The sequence below is a fragment of the Pangasianodon hypophthalmus genome, chromosome 10 (assembly GCF_027358585.1).
Source record: "Pangasianodon hypophthalmus isolate fPanHyp1 chromosome 10, fPanHyp1.pri, whole genome shotgun sequence".
Taxonomy (NCBI): Eukaryota; Metazoa; Chordata; class Actinopteri; order Siluriformes; family Pangasiidae; genus Pangasianodon; species Pangasianodon hypophthalmus.
Window position 1 is genome coordinate 12737926 of NC_069719.1, and position 14464 is coordinate 12752389.

The 14464-nt window shown below is 40.5% G+C and overlaps 1 protein-coding gene across 2 annotated transcripts; it reads left to right on the forward strand.

The window, feature by feature from the left end:
- The first annotated feature begins 86 nt into the window (after positions 1-86).
- On the forward strand, positions 87-14348 carry shprh (SNF2 histone linker PHD RING helicase). Of its 2 annotated transcripts, XM_026934267.3 has the most exons (30): positions 87-207; positions 564-1248; positions 1430-1559; positions 1678-1896; positions 2433-2511; positions 2648-2798; positions 3143-3239; positions 3423-3673; positions 4011-4688; positions 5678-5929; positions 6069-6147; positions 6236-6399; positions 6858-7114; positions 7261-7382; positions 7476-7564; positions 7688-7780; positions 7901-8008; positions 8089-8231; positions 8349-8522; positions 8683-8745; positions 8867-9092; positions 10484-10621; positions 10715-10816; positions 11056-11127; positions 11232-11420; positions 11596-11688; positions 11785-11871; positions 12081-12259; positions 12970-13050; positions 13195-14348. In XM_026934267.3, the coding sequence occupies exons 2-30, from the start codon at positions 700-702 to the stop codon at positions 13289-13291; spliced, it is 4962 nt and encodes a 1653-aa protein (XP_026790068.3). In that variant the 5' UTR covers positions 87-207; positions 564-699; the 3' UTR covers positions 13292-14348. The 2 variants fall into 2 exon arrangements, with proteins under 2 accessions (XP_026790068.3, XP_053093516.1); XM_053237541.1 differs by lacking the exons at positions 87-207; positions 564-1248; positions 1430-1559; ... (1 more) ...; positions 2433-2511; positions 2648-2798 and adding an exon at positions 2980-2996.
- The last annotated feature ends 116 nt before the right edge of the window (positions 14349-14464 follow it).

The window sequence follows — 14464 nt, forward strand, 5'->3', positions numbered from 1 at the left end:
CTAGTTTGGCGCTTCATTAAACACTGATCTACAGCGCCATCTAGCAGTCAGAACGCGAATACGCTCGAGCTTTGTTTTGGGGCCAAAACATACGTCACTTCCGGTATTGTAAACATGGCGGAACGCTATGAAATATATATTAGTCTCGCTAAAGCTGAAAGAAAGTGATTTGTGATTCTGCACGGAAGACAAATGTCCGACAGCTGAGTAGGTCACACTGTTGTTTGTTGCTTTGTGTGTATAATCTCTGAGTAGTCGCTAACTCCAGCTAGCTAACACGGTAACTGTAGTCTTTCTGTGTTATTGACTGCTTGCAGGAACTCTGATAGTTTCACCTAACTGACACCTAGAATCACTCATTCAGGATTTATAATATGTTTTACTGAGATATCCTCATCAACGACGTTCAAATTTAATATCACGGGTTATCTACAACGAGGTAGTTTCCAGTTGTTACAGCTGCGTTAGTGTAGAAGGTCTGGTGTAACCTCTATAACCAAGAAGATGCTTCATTTCTCTCTGCTATTAAATAAAATATTTCAAGAACACTCTGTTATTTACAGATCTGGACCTCGGTGTGAGATGTAATGGTCAGCCGGGTAGCACTGCCAGAGTGCTTCAGTGTAAAGATCCCATCTGGACCATTTGGATTTCTTTCTCCGTTCCTGTAGCTTCTTCATCTATCTTCTATCATAAAACATGAGCAGCAGGAGGAAGCGTGCAGCGCCTGTCCGTATGGACGAAGAGGCCAAGAATAAACTGAACTGGAACATGCATGAGAACCGCAGGACCGAGGGGGGTTTTGAGGATCTTGAGGCGTTCCCCCAGCCATCTGTGAGCTGCCAGCCTGACCCTGTTCCTGATGTGAGCAACGCAGAGGGTCTCAGCTGTTCCTCCCTTCTGCCTGCGGAGAAGGAAGAGGAAGCAGGAAGCTCCGTGCAGGACTCCTCACCAGACACCACTGAGCTTAACGTGCCTTCAGTGTCTGCTCTGGGTCCAGGCTGGAAAGCTCTGATTGGAGAGTTTGAGCTCTTTCCAAAGGTCCCTGTCGAGCTTGCAAATGTTACTTTTTGCCTGCAGCAGACTGGAGATGTGCTGTCATTAAATCTAGCTAGCACAAGCTCAGAGGAGCTCACTAGCTGTCCTGTTGAGTGCTCCTTTGGTGGATTATCGCTGGAGGACTTGGACTGGCTGCAGAAAAGGAAGGTCATACAGCTCTGTCATTTGTCTGGAGAAGGATCTGTGAAGGTATTTGTGTTTGGAGTGACTCATGTATTAACTAGGTTTTTATATGTATATATTTGAAGAGTACAAATCATTCAGTGTTTGGTAGATTATGAGTGAAGTTTCCACATTGTAGATTATCCAAAATATTGTCCTTGAATATGGATGAACCCCAATCTCTGTTATATTTATGTTTCTGGTGCAGCTAAAGATATTTCTTCTGGAGTCTGGATTGGGACGACCAGAGTTCCTCAGTGAAGGAAATGGACGCTTAAGAAGAGCCAGCCAGCTCTTGCAAAAACTAATGGAATTGTTCTATGACTTCATTATCCCTGGTAGCCTTTCCTTCCTATTAGCTGCCAAACAACCATAATTTGTGCTGACAACTTTAATATACATTATACCATTATAGAAGCTTGATGTAGCACTTGACTCATTTCCCAATATTGGCAGAGATCATGGAGAACGAAGAGGAAGAATGTGACACTGATCTGGAACGGCAGAACGTAGAAGAACTCTATGACTACGTCAGACACGTTCACCAAAAAGAAGATCAGAGCCAAAGCTTTGACGTACAGCAACCAGCCCTTATCCCAGTGCTCCGGCCGTACCAGAGTCAGGCTGTCAACTGGATGCTGAGGAAGGAAAGGTACAAGAGTGAATGCTCCCAAGGTAAATTTATTACTCGTGTCACTCTGCTTCGTATTGTGTTAATGCAAAGATGGGTGATAAAGTAAGGGGAAAAACACCATGAGCCACTAGAACAGCTTTGATGTGCCTTAGTATAACTTAGTAATGATTTGCAGTGACTCTTCCCTCTAAGAGGACAAGTTGAAACCCCCAGATGCAGATGTCACTTTAATTGCAGATGTCACTTTAATTACTGGTCCTACTGAAACACAGGTAGTTGAACAGTCTTTGTGACTGAAGTGCCCCAATAATCCATCTTTCAAAGTTGCCCAGATCATTTTGTCTTGCCATCTCGATCCAAAATTAATGTCACCTGAGTCTGCTTAGCATTTTAATAAAAGCCATAGTGTATGGTAGGATGTTAATTGCTTAATTATTGTGCAGTTTGAAAGCAACTTTGCTTGTCATGTTTATCCACTTATTTATTAAGGTTTTTCCTTTAATTTGTCTGTATTGATATATATTGATGGAATGTACTGAGATATAATTCATTTTATGCATAACTGTTTCATCAACAGAACAAAAACTACATTTCCTTTGGAGGGAAGTGATGACAATGTGTGGAAAGAAGCTTTTTTATAACCCCTACACGGGCTGGTAAGAAAGTTTTAAGAGTATGCTGATATGTGTGCATCCCAATCAAGGACAGTGTTAAGGCATGATTTAATACTGTCATTTAACTGAAACTGGTGCTTACATTATGTTCTGCTTCATAATGATCCATTTTAACTAGTCTGATCCGGGAGTTTCCTCTGGCTGGGGTGGACTGGCCTGGAGGAATACTTGCTGATGAGATGGGGCTGGGAAAGACTGTGGAGGTGCTGGCCCTTATTTTGTGTCACACTCGCCAAGGCCTAAAGCAGAGTACTCTCACCTTACCTGTGGTAAGTGGAATGCATTATGTGTCTGAAATTACAAACATAGGAAGGCACAGTGGCACAGCAGATAGCATTAACGCCACACAGGTCCAGTGTCCCTGGTTTGATTCTGAACTCGGGTGACTGTCCACTGTGTGGAGTTTTGTGCATGTGTCCACTTGGGTCTCCTTTGGGTTTTTCAGGTTCCTCTCACCTGAACTGAATGTGAGTGTGTGAGTGTGAGTTACAAACATCCACATTTTACTCCATTCTCCATAAATAATATAATTTGCGTGTTATAGGAGAGCAAGTAATGTGCGATTCCTCATTAATGATGTCTGGTTTCTTAAGTGTGTCTTTGTGTTCTCCAGGGACAGTCAGTGAACTACTATATTCCTCCTCCCCCATTAGAGAGGCAAAGGATCAAGCAGTGTGAAGCAAAGCCAAGAGAGAAAATCACCTACCCTGGTAAGGAGCCATATTTGTGATTGATGGTTTGTTGCATTTATATTTACTAGTCTACAGATTCAACAATATTTCATGAGTCCAATAAACAAATTATTATTATTACTAGTAGTAACATTTAATAAAAAGCTTTTGTGTTACAGGCGGTAACTACTGTATTAATGTGAACGTACTTGCTCTTAACAGCTGTCCGTGTGATGCTTCTGACTGCCATTAAGGAAATGAAGGTTAGAAAAGGAGCGTCAATCAATGCCATTTTTGCGTACCTCCGGACTATGTACAAATATGACCCTCTGAAAAACCGCAACCACATTAAGAAGACGCTGACAAAAATTATAACTGAAGGTTTAGTGGAACAGGTCAAAGGTCGAGGATTAGCTGGCTCCTTCAAGCTGGGAAAGAACTACAAAGAAAAGAAAAAGAAACCTGTTACCCCAGTAAGTATTCGTTACATTTCAGTGTGTATTTTCACGTTAGCATTGTGAAAAATTATGGCAGCACCAATCAGGTTGCCTTATCTTATATATATATAAATATATATATATAAGAATTCCCAGCCAAAAATGATTTACAATTATATTCTGTACTACATACAGGATCTTCTATATTTTATCTTACTATATAAGTGTATTTTAAATATTCTTGAACAGCGTATTGGGTGTATGGGTATCTCCTTTTTAAACAGTCATATTTTGTAAACAAAAAAATTATTTAAAAAAATATTATTTATAATTCAGTATTATTGAAAGTCAGTATTTTTTTTTTTTTTTATAGCAAAAGTCAACTGGGGAGGCTGCTCCCAGGAGAACATCTCGTCGTTGCTCAGGCCAGGAGCGAGAAGTGGTTATGAACTCCTCAAGTGCAGCTTCTGACTCTGAGGACACAATGTGTAGCCTGGATCCTCCTGTACTCACAGAGGAACCGAAGCAAGAGCATGATTCACAAGCAGAGCCAGAGACACTCTGTGACAAACCCAGCATTGAGATGAGCCTAAAGAACAGCCAGCCCCCGGTTTCAGGTGATGGCGAGAAAGAGACAGTGGACTGCCACGTGGCTAATGCTAAACCAGAGCCAATGGAGAGTAATGAAAATCACCAGCTAGAGTCAGCTATTACCCAAGGTTCTCAGGCAGAGGCTCCTCCTCCAATTCGAGCATCTGTGGTTCCCTTCAATACACCCGATTACCGTTTTGAGTGTATCTGTGGGGAACTGGGCCTGGTGGACTATAAAGCTCGGGTGCAGTGCATGAACTGTCTGCTGTGGCAGCATGCTGAGTGTGTGAACTACAAGGAAGAGAACCTGGAGACTACACCATTCTACTGCCCACACTGCCTAGTGGCCATGACTCCTGTTCCCACTGGAGCCACTCTTATCATTTCCCCCAGTTCCATATGCCATCAGTGGGTCGAAGAAATCAACCGGCACATCCGCTCCTCCTCTCTCCGAGTACTGGCAAGTACTGCTTAAATTAGAAATGATCCTGTAAATTCACACAAGCTTCGCACATACTGTATATTCCTGACATTCATTAGAGCTTTACTTAGAACTAAATTTTTGAACGCTACCCAAACGTTATCTTAGAATATTATGTCCAGGTGCACCATACCAGATTCTGAATTTGAGACCTACTTTAATTCTATAAAAAGTTCTCCTGACTTTCCTGTTACTGATTCTTGTTACCTTCATGATCATCAAGTTATCTCTTGTGTATACAGTATATTTGCTACAGTTTTGTACATTTGTAAAATTGTTTAATTTATTTTAATAGACCTCTGTTGCTATTTTGTCTTTTGTCTTATATCCTGTATTTTCTCTTGTCTGCTGCTATAACACTGGAATTTCCCACTTGGGATTAATAAAGTGTTATCTTACCTTATCTCACTTCACCTTACCTTATCAGATGATCATTAAACAACATTAAATCAGCATTAATTATTATTCTGACTTCAGAATAATCCAGAATAAAATAAAATTACAGCTTTATTCCTACTTGTTCATCAAACAATATTACAAAATTCTTAATAATCTGCACATAGCCTATCAACCTATGTGTTGTCCTCTGTGCTGTGCACTAACACAAAAAAAACTCTTATTTAGCGTATGCCTCATACCAATAATGCCACTTCTATCATATAATATTATTAACATAATAATTATACTACATTGTCAAAGAAACATATAAAACAGGAGTAGGAGAAAAATCAGGTCAAAATCTATTAAAGGGAAAGGACCAAAGAGTATAAACTTTGAACCAATCTAGAGTCTGATATATATATCTGTCAACCTGTCAGATAAGCAATGCTTGAATTCATATTTTTTACATTGTGGCATTGTACTCTGTACCTTGTAAATATTATTGTAAATGATCGATTATATTTAGCATACTTTTCATACTGCCTTTCAGAGTGAATATAGTAAAATCAATTGTGTGTGTCTCTCAGGTGTACCAGGGTGTGAAGAGGCATGGGTTCATTCAGCCCCATGTCCTGGCAGAGCAGGATGTGGTTATCACCACCTATGATGTGCTGCGTACTGAGCTGAACTATGTGGATCTCCCGCATAGTAACAGCAAAGATGGCCGACGCTTTCGTAACCAGAAACGCTACATGGCTGTGCCAAGCCCCCTGGTGGCTGTGGAGTGGTGGCGTGTGTGTTTGGATGAGGCTCAGATGGTGGAGTGCACGACAGCCAAGGTGACCTAACCATGTACAGCATACTACCATTATAAAAGGAGTGGTAGAGCAGCTGGAGGAGATGTGGTTAAAAAAATGTGGTTTTATATTAAAAGGAGAGTGGAATCCAGCACATGTGTATGCTTCCTTTTGTCTTTAGGCTGCCGAGATGGCTCTGCGACTCACATCCATTAATCGCTGGTGTGTAAGCGGAACCCCAGTACAAAGAGGTCTAGAAGGTAGGCTGAGCCTCAGATTGTCAGTAAATGTAATGGAATTGAGTTCCACGATATCTGTAACAGTAACTGACTTAGAAATGCTTTGCAGATTTGTATGGTCTTGTCTTGTTTCTGGGAGTCGACCCATACTGGGTGAAGTACTGGTGGGATCAGCTGCTATATAGACCATATCGCCGTGGAAACACAGGGCCACTCTACAGTGTCATTGGCCAGCTGCTGTGGCGATCTGCCAAAAAAGATGTTATCGACCAGGTTGGTTGTTGATACTGTATATAGTGTTTTCACGTACTGTAAGGTATGGCCCAATCCTATCACTGTCAGCCACTGTTGAGACTTTAACCTTAACTTTAACTTTAAGTCCGTTAGCCATCAACTGCTTGGATGAATGGGGAAAAAACGTAAATGTAAATAGCCGTTTTCCATTAGACTGTGATAATCTCTGCTGCTGTAATCGTAAAGAATGTCCTGTACTGATCACAAGGATCCATTCACATAATGCACATACATGCATCTTTTCAATGCAGTTATTACTGTGTTCTCTTTTGAGTCTGGATTTTCTCAAGGTTTCTTCCTCATGTTCTCTCAGGGAGTTTTTCCTTGCCATCATCACCTGTCTTGCTCTTCAGGGATCTAAATCTACATCTACTGAATTCCAGAAGATGTATGGATGATAAAGAATTAAATATGTTGCATCTTGGTATTATTTCCAGATCCAAATTCCTCCTCAGACAGAAGAGATCCACTGGCTTAACTTCTCTCCTGTGGAAGGCCACTTTTACCACCGCCAGCATGAGGTCTGCTCCCAGGATGCTCTGCTTAAGTTGAGGAAGATCTCAGACTGGTCGCTGAAGTTGGGCAGCCTGGACCGACGCACAGTCAACACCATCCTGTACCCACTGTTGCGCCTGCGCCAGGCTTGCTGCCACCCTCAGGCTGTCAGGGGAGAGTTTTTGCCCTTCCAGAAAAGGTGAGGAGCGTTCGGTTTGGCAGCACAAATATTCAGTCTGGATTAATTACTTTTTGCCCTCAAACACTCCTAAAAAATACACAGTTTTCCGCCTTCTGGTTGCTTTAATGGCTAATATCCATTTCCCGTTTTTAAATCCTGTTCAGTACAATGACGATGGAAGAACTGCTGAAGTCCCTGCAGAAGAAGTGTCGTGTTGAGTGTGAGGAGGCCCACAGGCAGCTGGTGTGTGCTCTCAATGGTTTGGCTGGAATCCACATTATCAGAGGTACCATGTGCTAAAATACCATCCTAGTTTACTCTGTCCATATGGGTCTGTTTAAAAACGTCTCTGTCCTCTATGTTCTCACATCTCTGGTAGGTGAGTTTGTTGAGGCAGCAGAGATGTACAGAGAAGTGCTTAGATCATCAGAAGAACACAAAGATCGGCTTAAAACAGACTCCTTGCAGGTATAACCCTGCTCTCTATCTCTGTTCAGGTATAGCCCTGCTCCATACTTAGTGAGGGGAAAATATCCACGTTTTCCCCCATCTGTGAATCTTCTTAACGCTATTTCTATATTCAAAATATAGAGACTTCATGCTACACACAATTTGATGGAGCTACTAAATGCCAAGCATCCTGGTATACCACCTACTCTTCGAGATGATCGTCTGAAGGAGGAGGTTAGAAAGCGGATCTGAGAAAAAAACGATTGTTCACCTCTAAATCTTTTACAAAAGTTGAACCAAGTAGATTTAACCCATATGACTGACTGAAATTTTCTGCATGTGTTCTCTAACTAGGCAGAGCAGTTGAAACAACACTACATGACTAAGGTTAGCTCTGAAGTATCAGAAGCTCAGCAGAACCTCCTGCCTGTACTTCAGAACATCAGAGACCTCAAACGCAAGGTAGAATGTTTGAGAACTTGATCTGTTGATCTGCTTAAAGAAACAAGCACAAACAGGTTTCTGATTCAGCTCTATTTTAGGTGAACCTGCGCTCCCCCTGGTGGTTGGACGTCATTCAGCAGGCCATTCAGTACTCAATGGATGATGACTTGGTTGGCCGCATTCAAAACGAGCTTACCTGCAGCTACAAACAGCAAGCCAATAAATTCTCAATGGCTGACAAGTAATTCAGAAGAAGTTCTTCAAGAATTCTACCTAATGTCTTCTCAGTTCGTTTGAACTTTGAGCTTTTTTTGTTTGTTTATTTCGCGAAGTTCATCCTGAGCAACTTGATTCTCAGGTTCCGGGATGCCCGAGGTCTCCAGTTTTTACTCAGCACTCAGATGGATGAACTGATGAAATCCCAGAAAACCGTTCAGGATGCTGTAAAAGAGCTAGAAGCTCCACCATCACAGGAAGTCATTGAGGAGGCAACAGCTTGTCACCTGAGGCCTGTGCGCCTTCCACTCAACAAGTAAGATAATTTATTTGGTTTGGAATGATTTCACTTATTCACTTAATCAGAGAGTGTTTGATAATCATCTTTATATATTGTTTAACTCTAGTGCAGTATTTTATTTCTGTCTGTTAACAAATGGGATGTAAGTATTGTTTTGTTTCTGTTTTATTTTTAGCTGTGTATTTTGCAAATCTGACGAACTCTTCACAGATTATGAGTCAAAACTGTTTTCTCACACGTAAGTAAGAAAAAAAACACTCATTTGAATTATTCAAATAAATCATAACATACAAGACCTTAAAGACCGCATCTTTAAGACTCTAAGAATAAACCTTAAAATCATTTATTATGTATCACAGAGTTACAGGTCAGACAGCCATCTTTGAGGAGATGATTGAGGATGAGGAGGGGCTGATGGACGACAGGCTTCCCACGACTAGCCGCGGTCTGCGGGCAGCCAGTGAGACAGAACGCACCCTGAAAGCCATCTTATCCTTTGCCAAGATCCGCCGCATGGACCCTGAACTTATAGAGGAGGGCAATACTTTTATGGAGCTCTTTGAGTTCTGGAAAAAGGAGTACAAGGTTCGAAATCACGTACCGAACAATTATAATGCGCATTTAAGTATGGATATCATCTAAAGCAGTGGCTCTCAGAGTAGGGTCCGGGGGTTCATGAACAATAGCCAGAGGGTCTATGATTTTTTTTTTTTTTTTTTAAGTTACAGCAGTAGAAATCACAACACTCAAAAAAGTTATTATATTTATTAATGAGTTCCTATCTTGCAATTGTTAGATCTTAAATCAGGATATAAGATAGGAACTTTCTGTAATACAGCCCCTGGTCATTTACCGTTACAACAAAACTACTGGTGACCCTTGGTGTTAGTAGTGACAACAAGCTGGGCTGTATAGTGTTGTTTTGGACTGGGGGACTTGTATGAAGAAGCTCACTGTTCAAAAAGGGTGAGTTCATCAAGGCAGGATTTTCTGGGAAGCAAGCTGAAATATATTCTGAGACTAGGCTGATAACAGTGATAAAAAAGCAATTAGAGTACATGACTTTTCCCAACAAATTGGTGTTTAAGAGGTGAGAAGAGAGTCAATCCCACCAGTCGTTGCTTAATAATGATTGTACTTCTTAATTTTCCTGTGTAGGATGTCCCCGAGAATATAGAAGTAGTTTGATTCACTGTAGCACGTTTAAGAATTTTTGGTAGAAATGGGGGAAGGGAGACCAATTTGTTGTTCTCTATGTTCAGAGATCAGTGTGGTAGAAATGGCCTGCAGGAGATGTGAGGGGATGGGGTTTAGTGGACAGGTGGTGGGCCGGCTGGTGAGGAGGAGCTTAGAGTCATCAGTGTCAGTGACGGGTGAGAATAAAGAAAGTGTCGTGCTATGTGTAGGAGGAGGCTTGGTGGGTGTACGTGTCTGAGGAGAGCTGCTAATGATGGCCACTTTTTTCAGACAAGGTGGCAAAGAGAGATGGAGGTGGTGGAGAAGTATGAGTGGAGAAGAAGTGTACTTGTAGTGCTGTCATTTTTGTTCCCATAGTAGGTGGTTTAAGTAGATGTGATGTTTGAGGAGGAAAAATGATTTCTTAATTTTACTGTTCTTAAATAGTTTAAATTTCTTATTGCATATCTGAATATTTTTTGCTTATTAGGAGAAAGAACAAAAGGGTAAATTAGCTGCAGCAGCCAACTATGCAGTACTAATGTGTTTTTGTGCTCTGTGCTCTTAATGTGCCCTGTGTAAATTTTTAAATATTTTGATTAAAACAAAAAAGAGGGATATTTTTGTATTCCAGCATGCTCACTTTAAATTAAAGACTGAAGCTGGTTTTGTTCCATCGATACCCTTTGACTGACTGCTCAGTGATCATTAACCTTTTTTGAGATTAGTGCCTGTTCATCTGTAACTCATTATGGCCACTAAATTTACATCGTGATCATAAATGTGATGTGGCTCCTCAGGTGTTGCATGAGTACTGGATGACGTTAAGGGATCGAGTGTCAGCCATAGATGAGCTGGGTATGGCTACAGAAAGACTGCGTGTGCGTCTTCCTGATGAGCCCAAACCTAAAGTGCTGCACATCATAGAGCCACATGAGGTGGGTAGAATTGAGCCTCTACTGCACCACACCTGAATTATATACTGTACCCCTGTGCTAAATGCATGTGTGGGGGTTTTTTTTTGGGTTCAGGTGGAGCAGAACAGAGTGAAACTGTTGAATGACCGGGCTGTGGCTAAATCACAGCTACAGAAAAAGCTTGGACAGTTTCTCTATCTTACCAATTTGGAGAAGGTAACAAATAAAGATGTGTTATATGTTCTAGTTTTTTTTTTTCTCTCAAATTTCTGTATTGCTTGACCATATACTAGGACAAATTAGTATTGTTTAATTATAGTGGGCACTGAATACACATATTGGCTTACAACAGTATACAAGTGCCTGTCTTTTCTGGTAACTTTAAAGTTTATGAATTTCAATGTAATATTCTATATAGAGTTTATGCTGATATTTCCACTCAACAATTGTTTCAGTCACAGGATAAATCAACAGGAGGTCTGAATCCAGAGCCGTGTCCTATCTGTGCTCGCTCTCTGGGTCAGGAGGTAAGATGTTACACTATTACACACTGTAATATATGAGTGCATTTGAAAAGCAGTCACACCTTTGCCTGTGCTCGTGTGAGTAATTGTGTGTTTGTGTGTGACAGTGGGCCGTGCTCACCTGTGGACACTGTTTCTGTAATGAGTGCATTTCCATCATTGTGGAGCAGTACAGTGTTGGCAATCGAAAGAAAGCTATAAAGTGTGCTATCTGCAGGCAAACCACTTCCCACACTGAAATTTCCTACGTCTTCACCACCCAGGCTGCAGACCAGGGCGAGGAAATTCCTGTCAAAGTCAGTACCCTTCAATCTTCCATAGTAGGAATCATAGTAGTGATTCCTACTATGAATCACAATGAAATCTGTGATTACTTAAGAACGCAACTGCTTTGTGGTCTTTTTTTTTTATTATTTGTTTTGTGTGCAACATAAATTTTAAATCCCCCTTTGACATTTTTTCATCCCGTAGGGAAGTCACTCCACTAAAGTAGAAGCCGTCGTCCGAGCCCTTAAGAAAATCCAGATGACTGACCCAGGAGCTAAATCTCTTGTATTCTCTACGGTAACCATTGTTTGAGATGGTTTTAGGGTGACCTTATCAGAAAATACACATTTTAACAATGGTATTTGATCTGACTCTGTCCTTTATCTTTTTCAGTGGCAGGGAGTACTAGATATCATTGCAAAAGCACTCTTTGATAACAACATGGAGTTCTCACAGATCAATGGGATTCATAAATTTCAGGTGTGTAAAACTATTACACTAAACACTCTTATGCCAGTACTACTATTCAGAATGAAAACATTTAGGTAATTATTCATTCCTTTGTTGCCAGTATCATAGCTGTGACCATGTCTGCACGTTTATTTTTATATATCCATGCACAAACGTTAAGAGATCAAGCTCACAATAACAGCTTGCCACTTGATAGTACGCTTGTGATTTCCTTTTAGGAGAACTTGAGCTCTTTCAAATATGAGGAGAATATCAACATCCTGCTGTTGCCGTTGCACACAGGGTCAAACGGCCTGAACATCATCGAGGCTACCCACGTGCTGCTTGTGGAGCCTATTCTCAACCCAGCACATGAGCTGCAGGCCATTGGCAGAGTGCACCGCATCGGCCAAACCAAGTGAGCTTATATATGTAGGATCAAATAGCTGATCGTTTTTCTTCCTTCGAAGAAAAGGAATAAGAGCAGTGCAAGCAGTGGAGTGCAGGCAGTTAAGACACAGTTTATTGAAGAATAGTGTTCAGCACTGTAAACAGTATTAAAAAGGGACACTGCAGTTTGTTAGTAGTTGTTGGGATCTTATCATCACATCTCTACACGGGAAAGTTTACATACACATCTGTAGTTCATTCTCATATTCTTCTACCCACAAAATGCACTCTTTCGTTTGCTCCAGAATGTGCCTTATACAATGTCTACTGGGTATACAAACAGTGTGGACAGTTAACAAACACTAAAGCTCTCCGTTTTATATTCTCCATATATGTATAGATGCATTTTATGCCGTGTGTTACCGTATGTCTTTTAAAAGTGCTGTATAAATAAAATGAATTCGAATTAAATTCAGATCTCACCTCTGGTGAAAATGGAAGTTACAGATCACTGTATAGAAACATAACTAACAGTTTTGGGGCATCTCAGTTGAACTCTATCGCCAACAAATGAGTGGCTTAAAGGGCATGGAAAAGTCACAGATTTGGAGAAAATAAGAAACTATGCCATAGGGCATCATAACAAAATAAAAAATCATAAAGAGCCTTCACATGGCACCAGCTGACCTCAGATGTGACAAGCCATTAATTTCTTATTCATTGTTTTTTGTTCCCTAGACCCACTTTTGTGCACCGGTTCTTGATTAAGTCCACTATTGAGGAGCGCATGCAGGCCATGTTGAAAACAGCAGAGAAAAGGTGAGCATATGCAAAAGGGCGTTCATGGGTCGTCTCATTACACTGGGTGTAATAGTTTGGTGTATATAATAGTAATGGTTATTTTTGCCTCTAATAATAAAGTGTCTAATAATTCTTACAATGGCGTTTCTTGTGTACCTCCAGTCACAGTGCCACAGCCATGAAGCACTCGGAGGCGTCTGTGTTCACAGTGGCTGACCTGGCTGAGCTTTTCACTGAGGACAGTGACACACTGGAATGAGACTGGTCAATCACAGCCACACAGTCTGGCTAGTGAGCACCACAACCAGCAAGGAGGAGCAGATAAAAAGGGACCATTACAACACTAATCTGTATACAAGCTCTCCACTGCTCTCCTCCACTTTGCACTTTGTGCATTTTCTATGCTAGTTCCAGTGGTGTCATTAATTTATTATCTTAGTGTTATGTTCTTATCATATTGGTCAAGTTGAAAAAGCTTTTCCCATGTGAAATTCTGTCCTAAAACAACCTGCTAGCTTTAAACAAAACATCACTGATTGTGTTAATAAAATTACAGCCTCAGGATTTCTTGAAATAACACATAATAACATAGAGGTGCTGTTAACATGATAGAGACTGCATTTCACTGTGGGTCAAGGACAAAACCGCAACAAAAGTGCAGGGGCGAGCCTCATGTGTCTGTTTTAGTGTCCTTATTTTCCATGCATTATTATTTACATCATGTACCACCGTTGAAAATGTAAGTATTTATGAAATACAAATAGAAAAGCACTGCCTTTGTAGGCATTGATATGATCTCAGTGTATCTGTTGTAAGGATGTGAATTTTAGGACCAATGACTTTGTGTTTCAATTTTCTAGGCCAACATGAACCGTAATGACATTTTGGTACATTAATTTGTCACATCACCAACTTCTTAAAAGAAATACTTGCACTATTTTTAGGTTGTACATCCAAAAGATTCACAGATGAATGTTTTTTTTTTTGTTTTTTTTTTTTTTATAGCTAAAGATGAAGTTATTTGTGAGATGTCTACAACTAGAAAAATAAGGTTAAATACACTTGTCTGTTAGTTGTCGGCGTAATCATTATTGCAGTGATGGCACATTCCCTCAGAGGAGTTGCACTGGCAGATGTTTGGGGAAAAAATGAATGGATTCATATTTGTTTATACTGTTAAAAATGTAAAATGTGTTTTTTTGAAACAAAATGATCATTTTTTGATGAGCTGTATTTCTGAATTTGAGTTGAAAATATATATATATGTTGTAGAAATGTAAGATGTAAATGTCTCGAGAAGAAACCACCAGTTTGTACAGCTTTTGAAGAGTTATTTGAGTGAAGTTGTTGTGAACGGTCTGTGCTCACATCTTAGCTATTTGCAAGACAAGACAGTCAATGTCCATAAAACTTTTAGAAGTTAGAAGGTTTA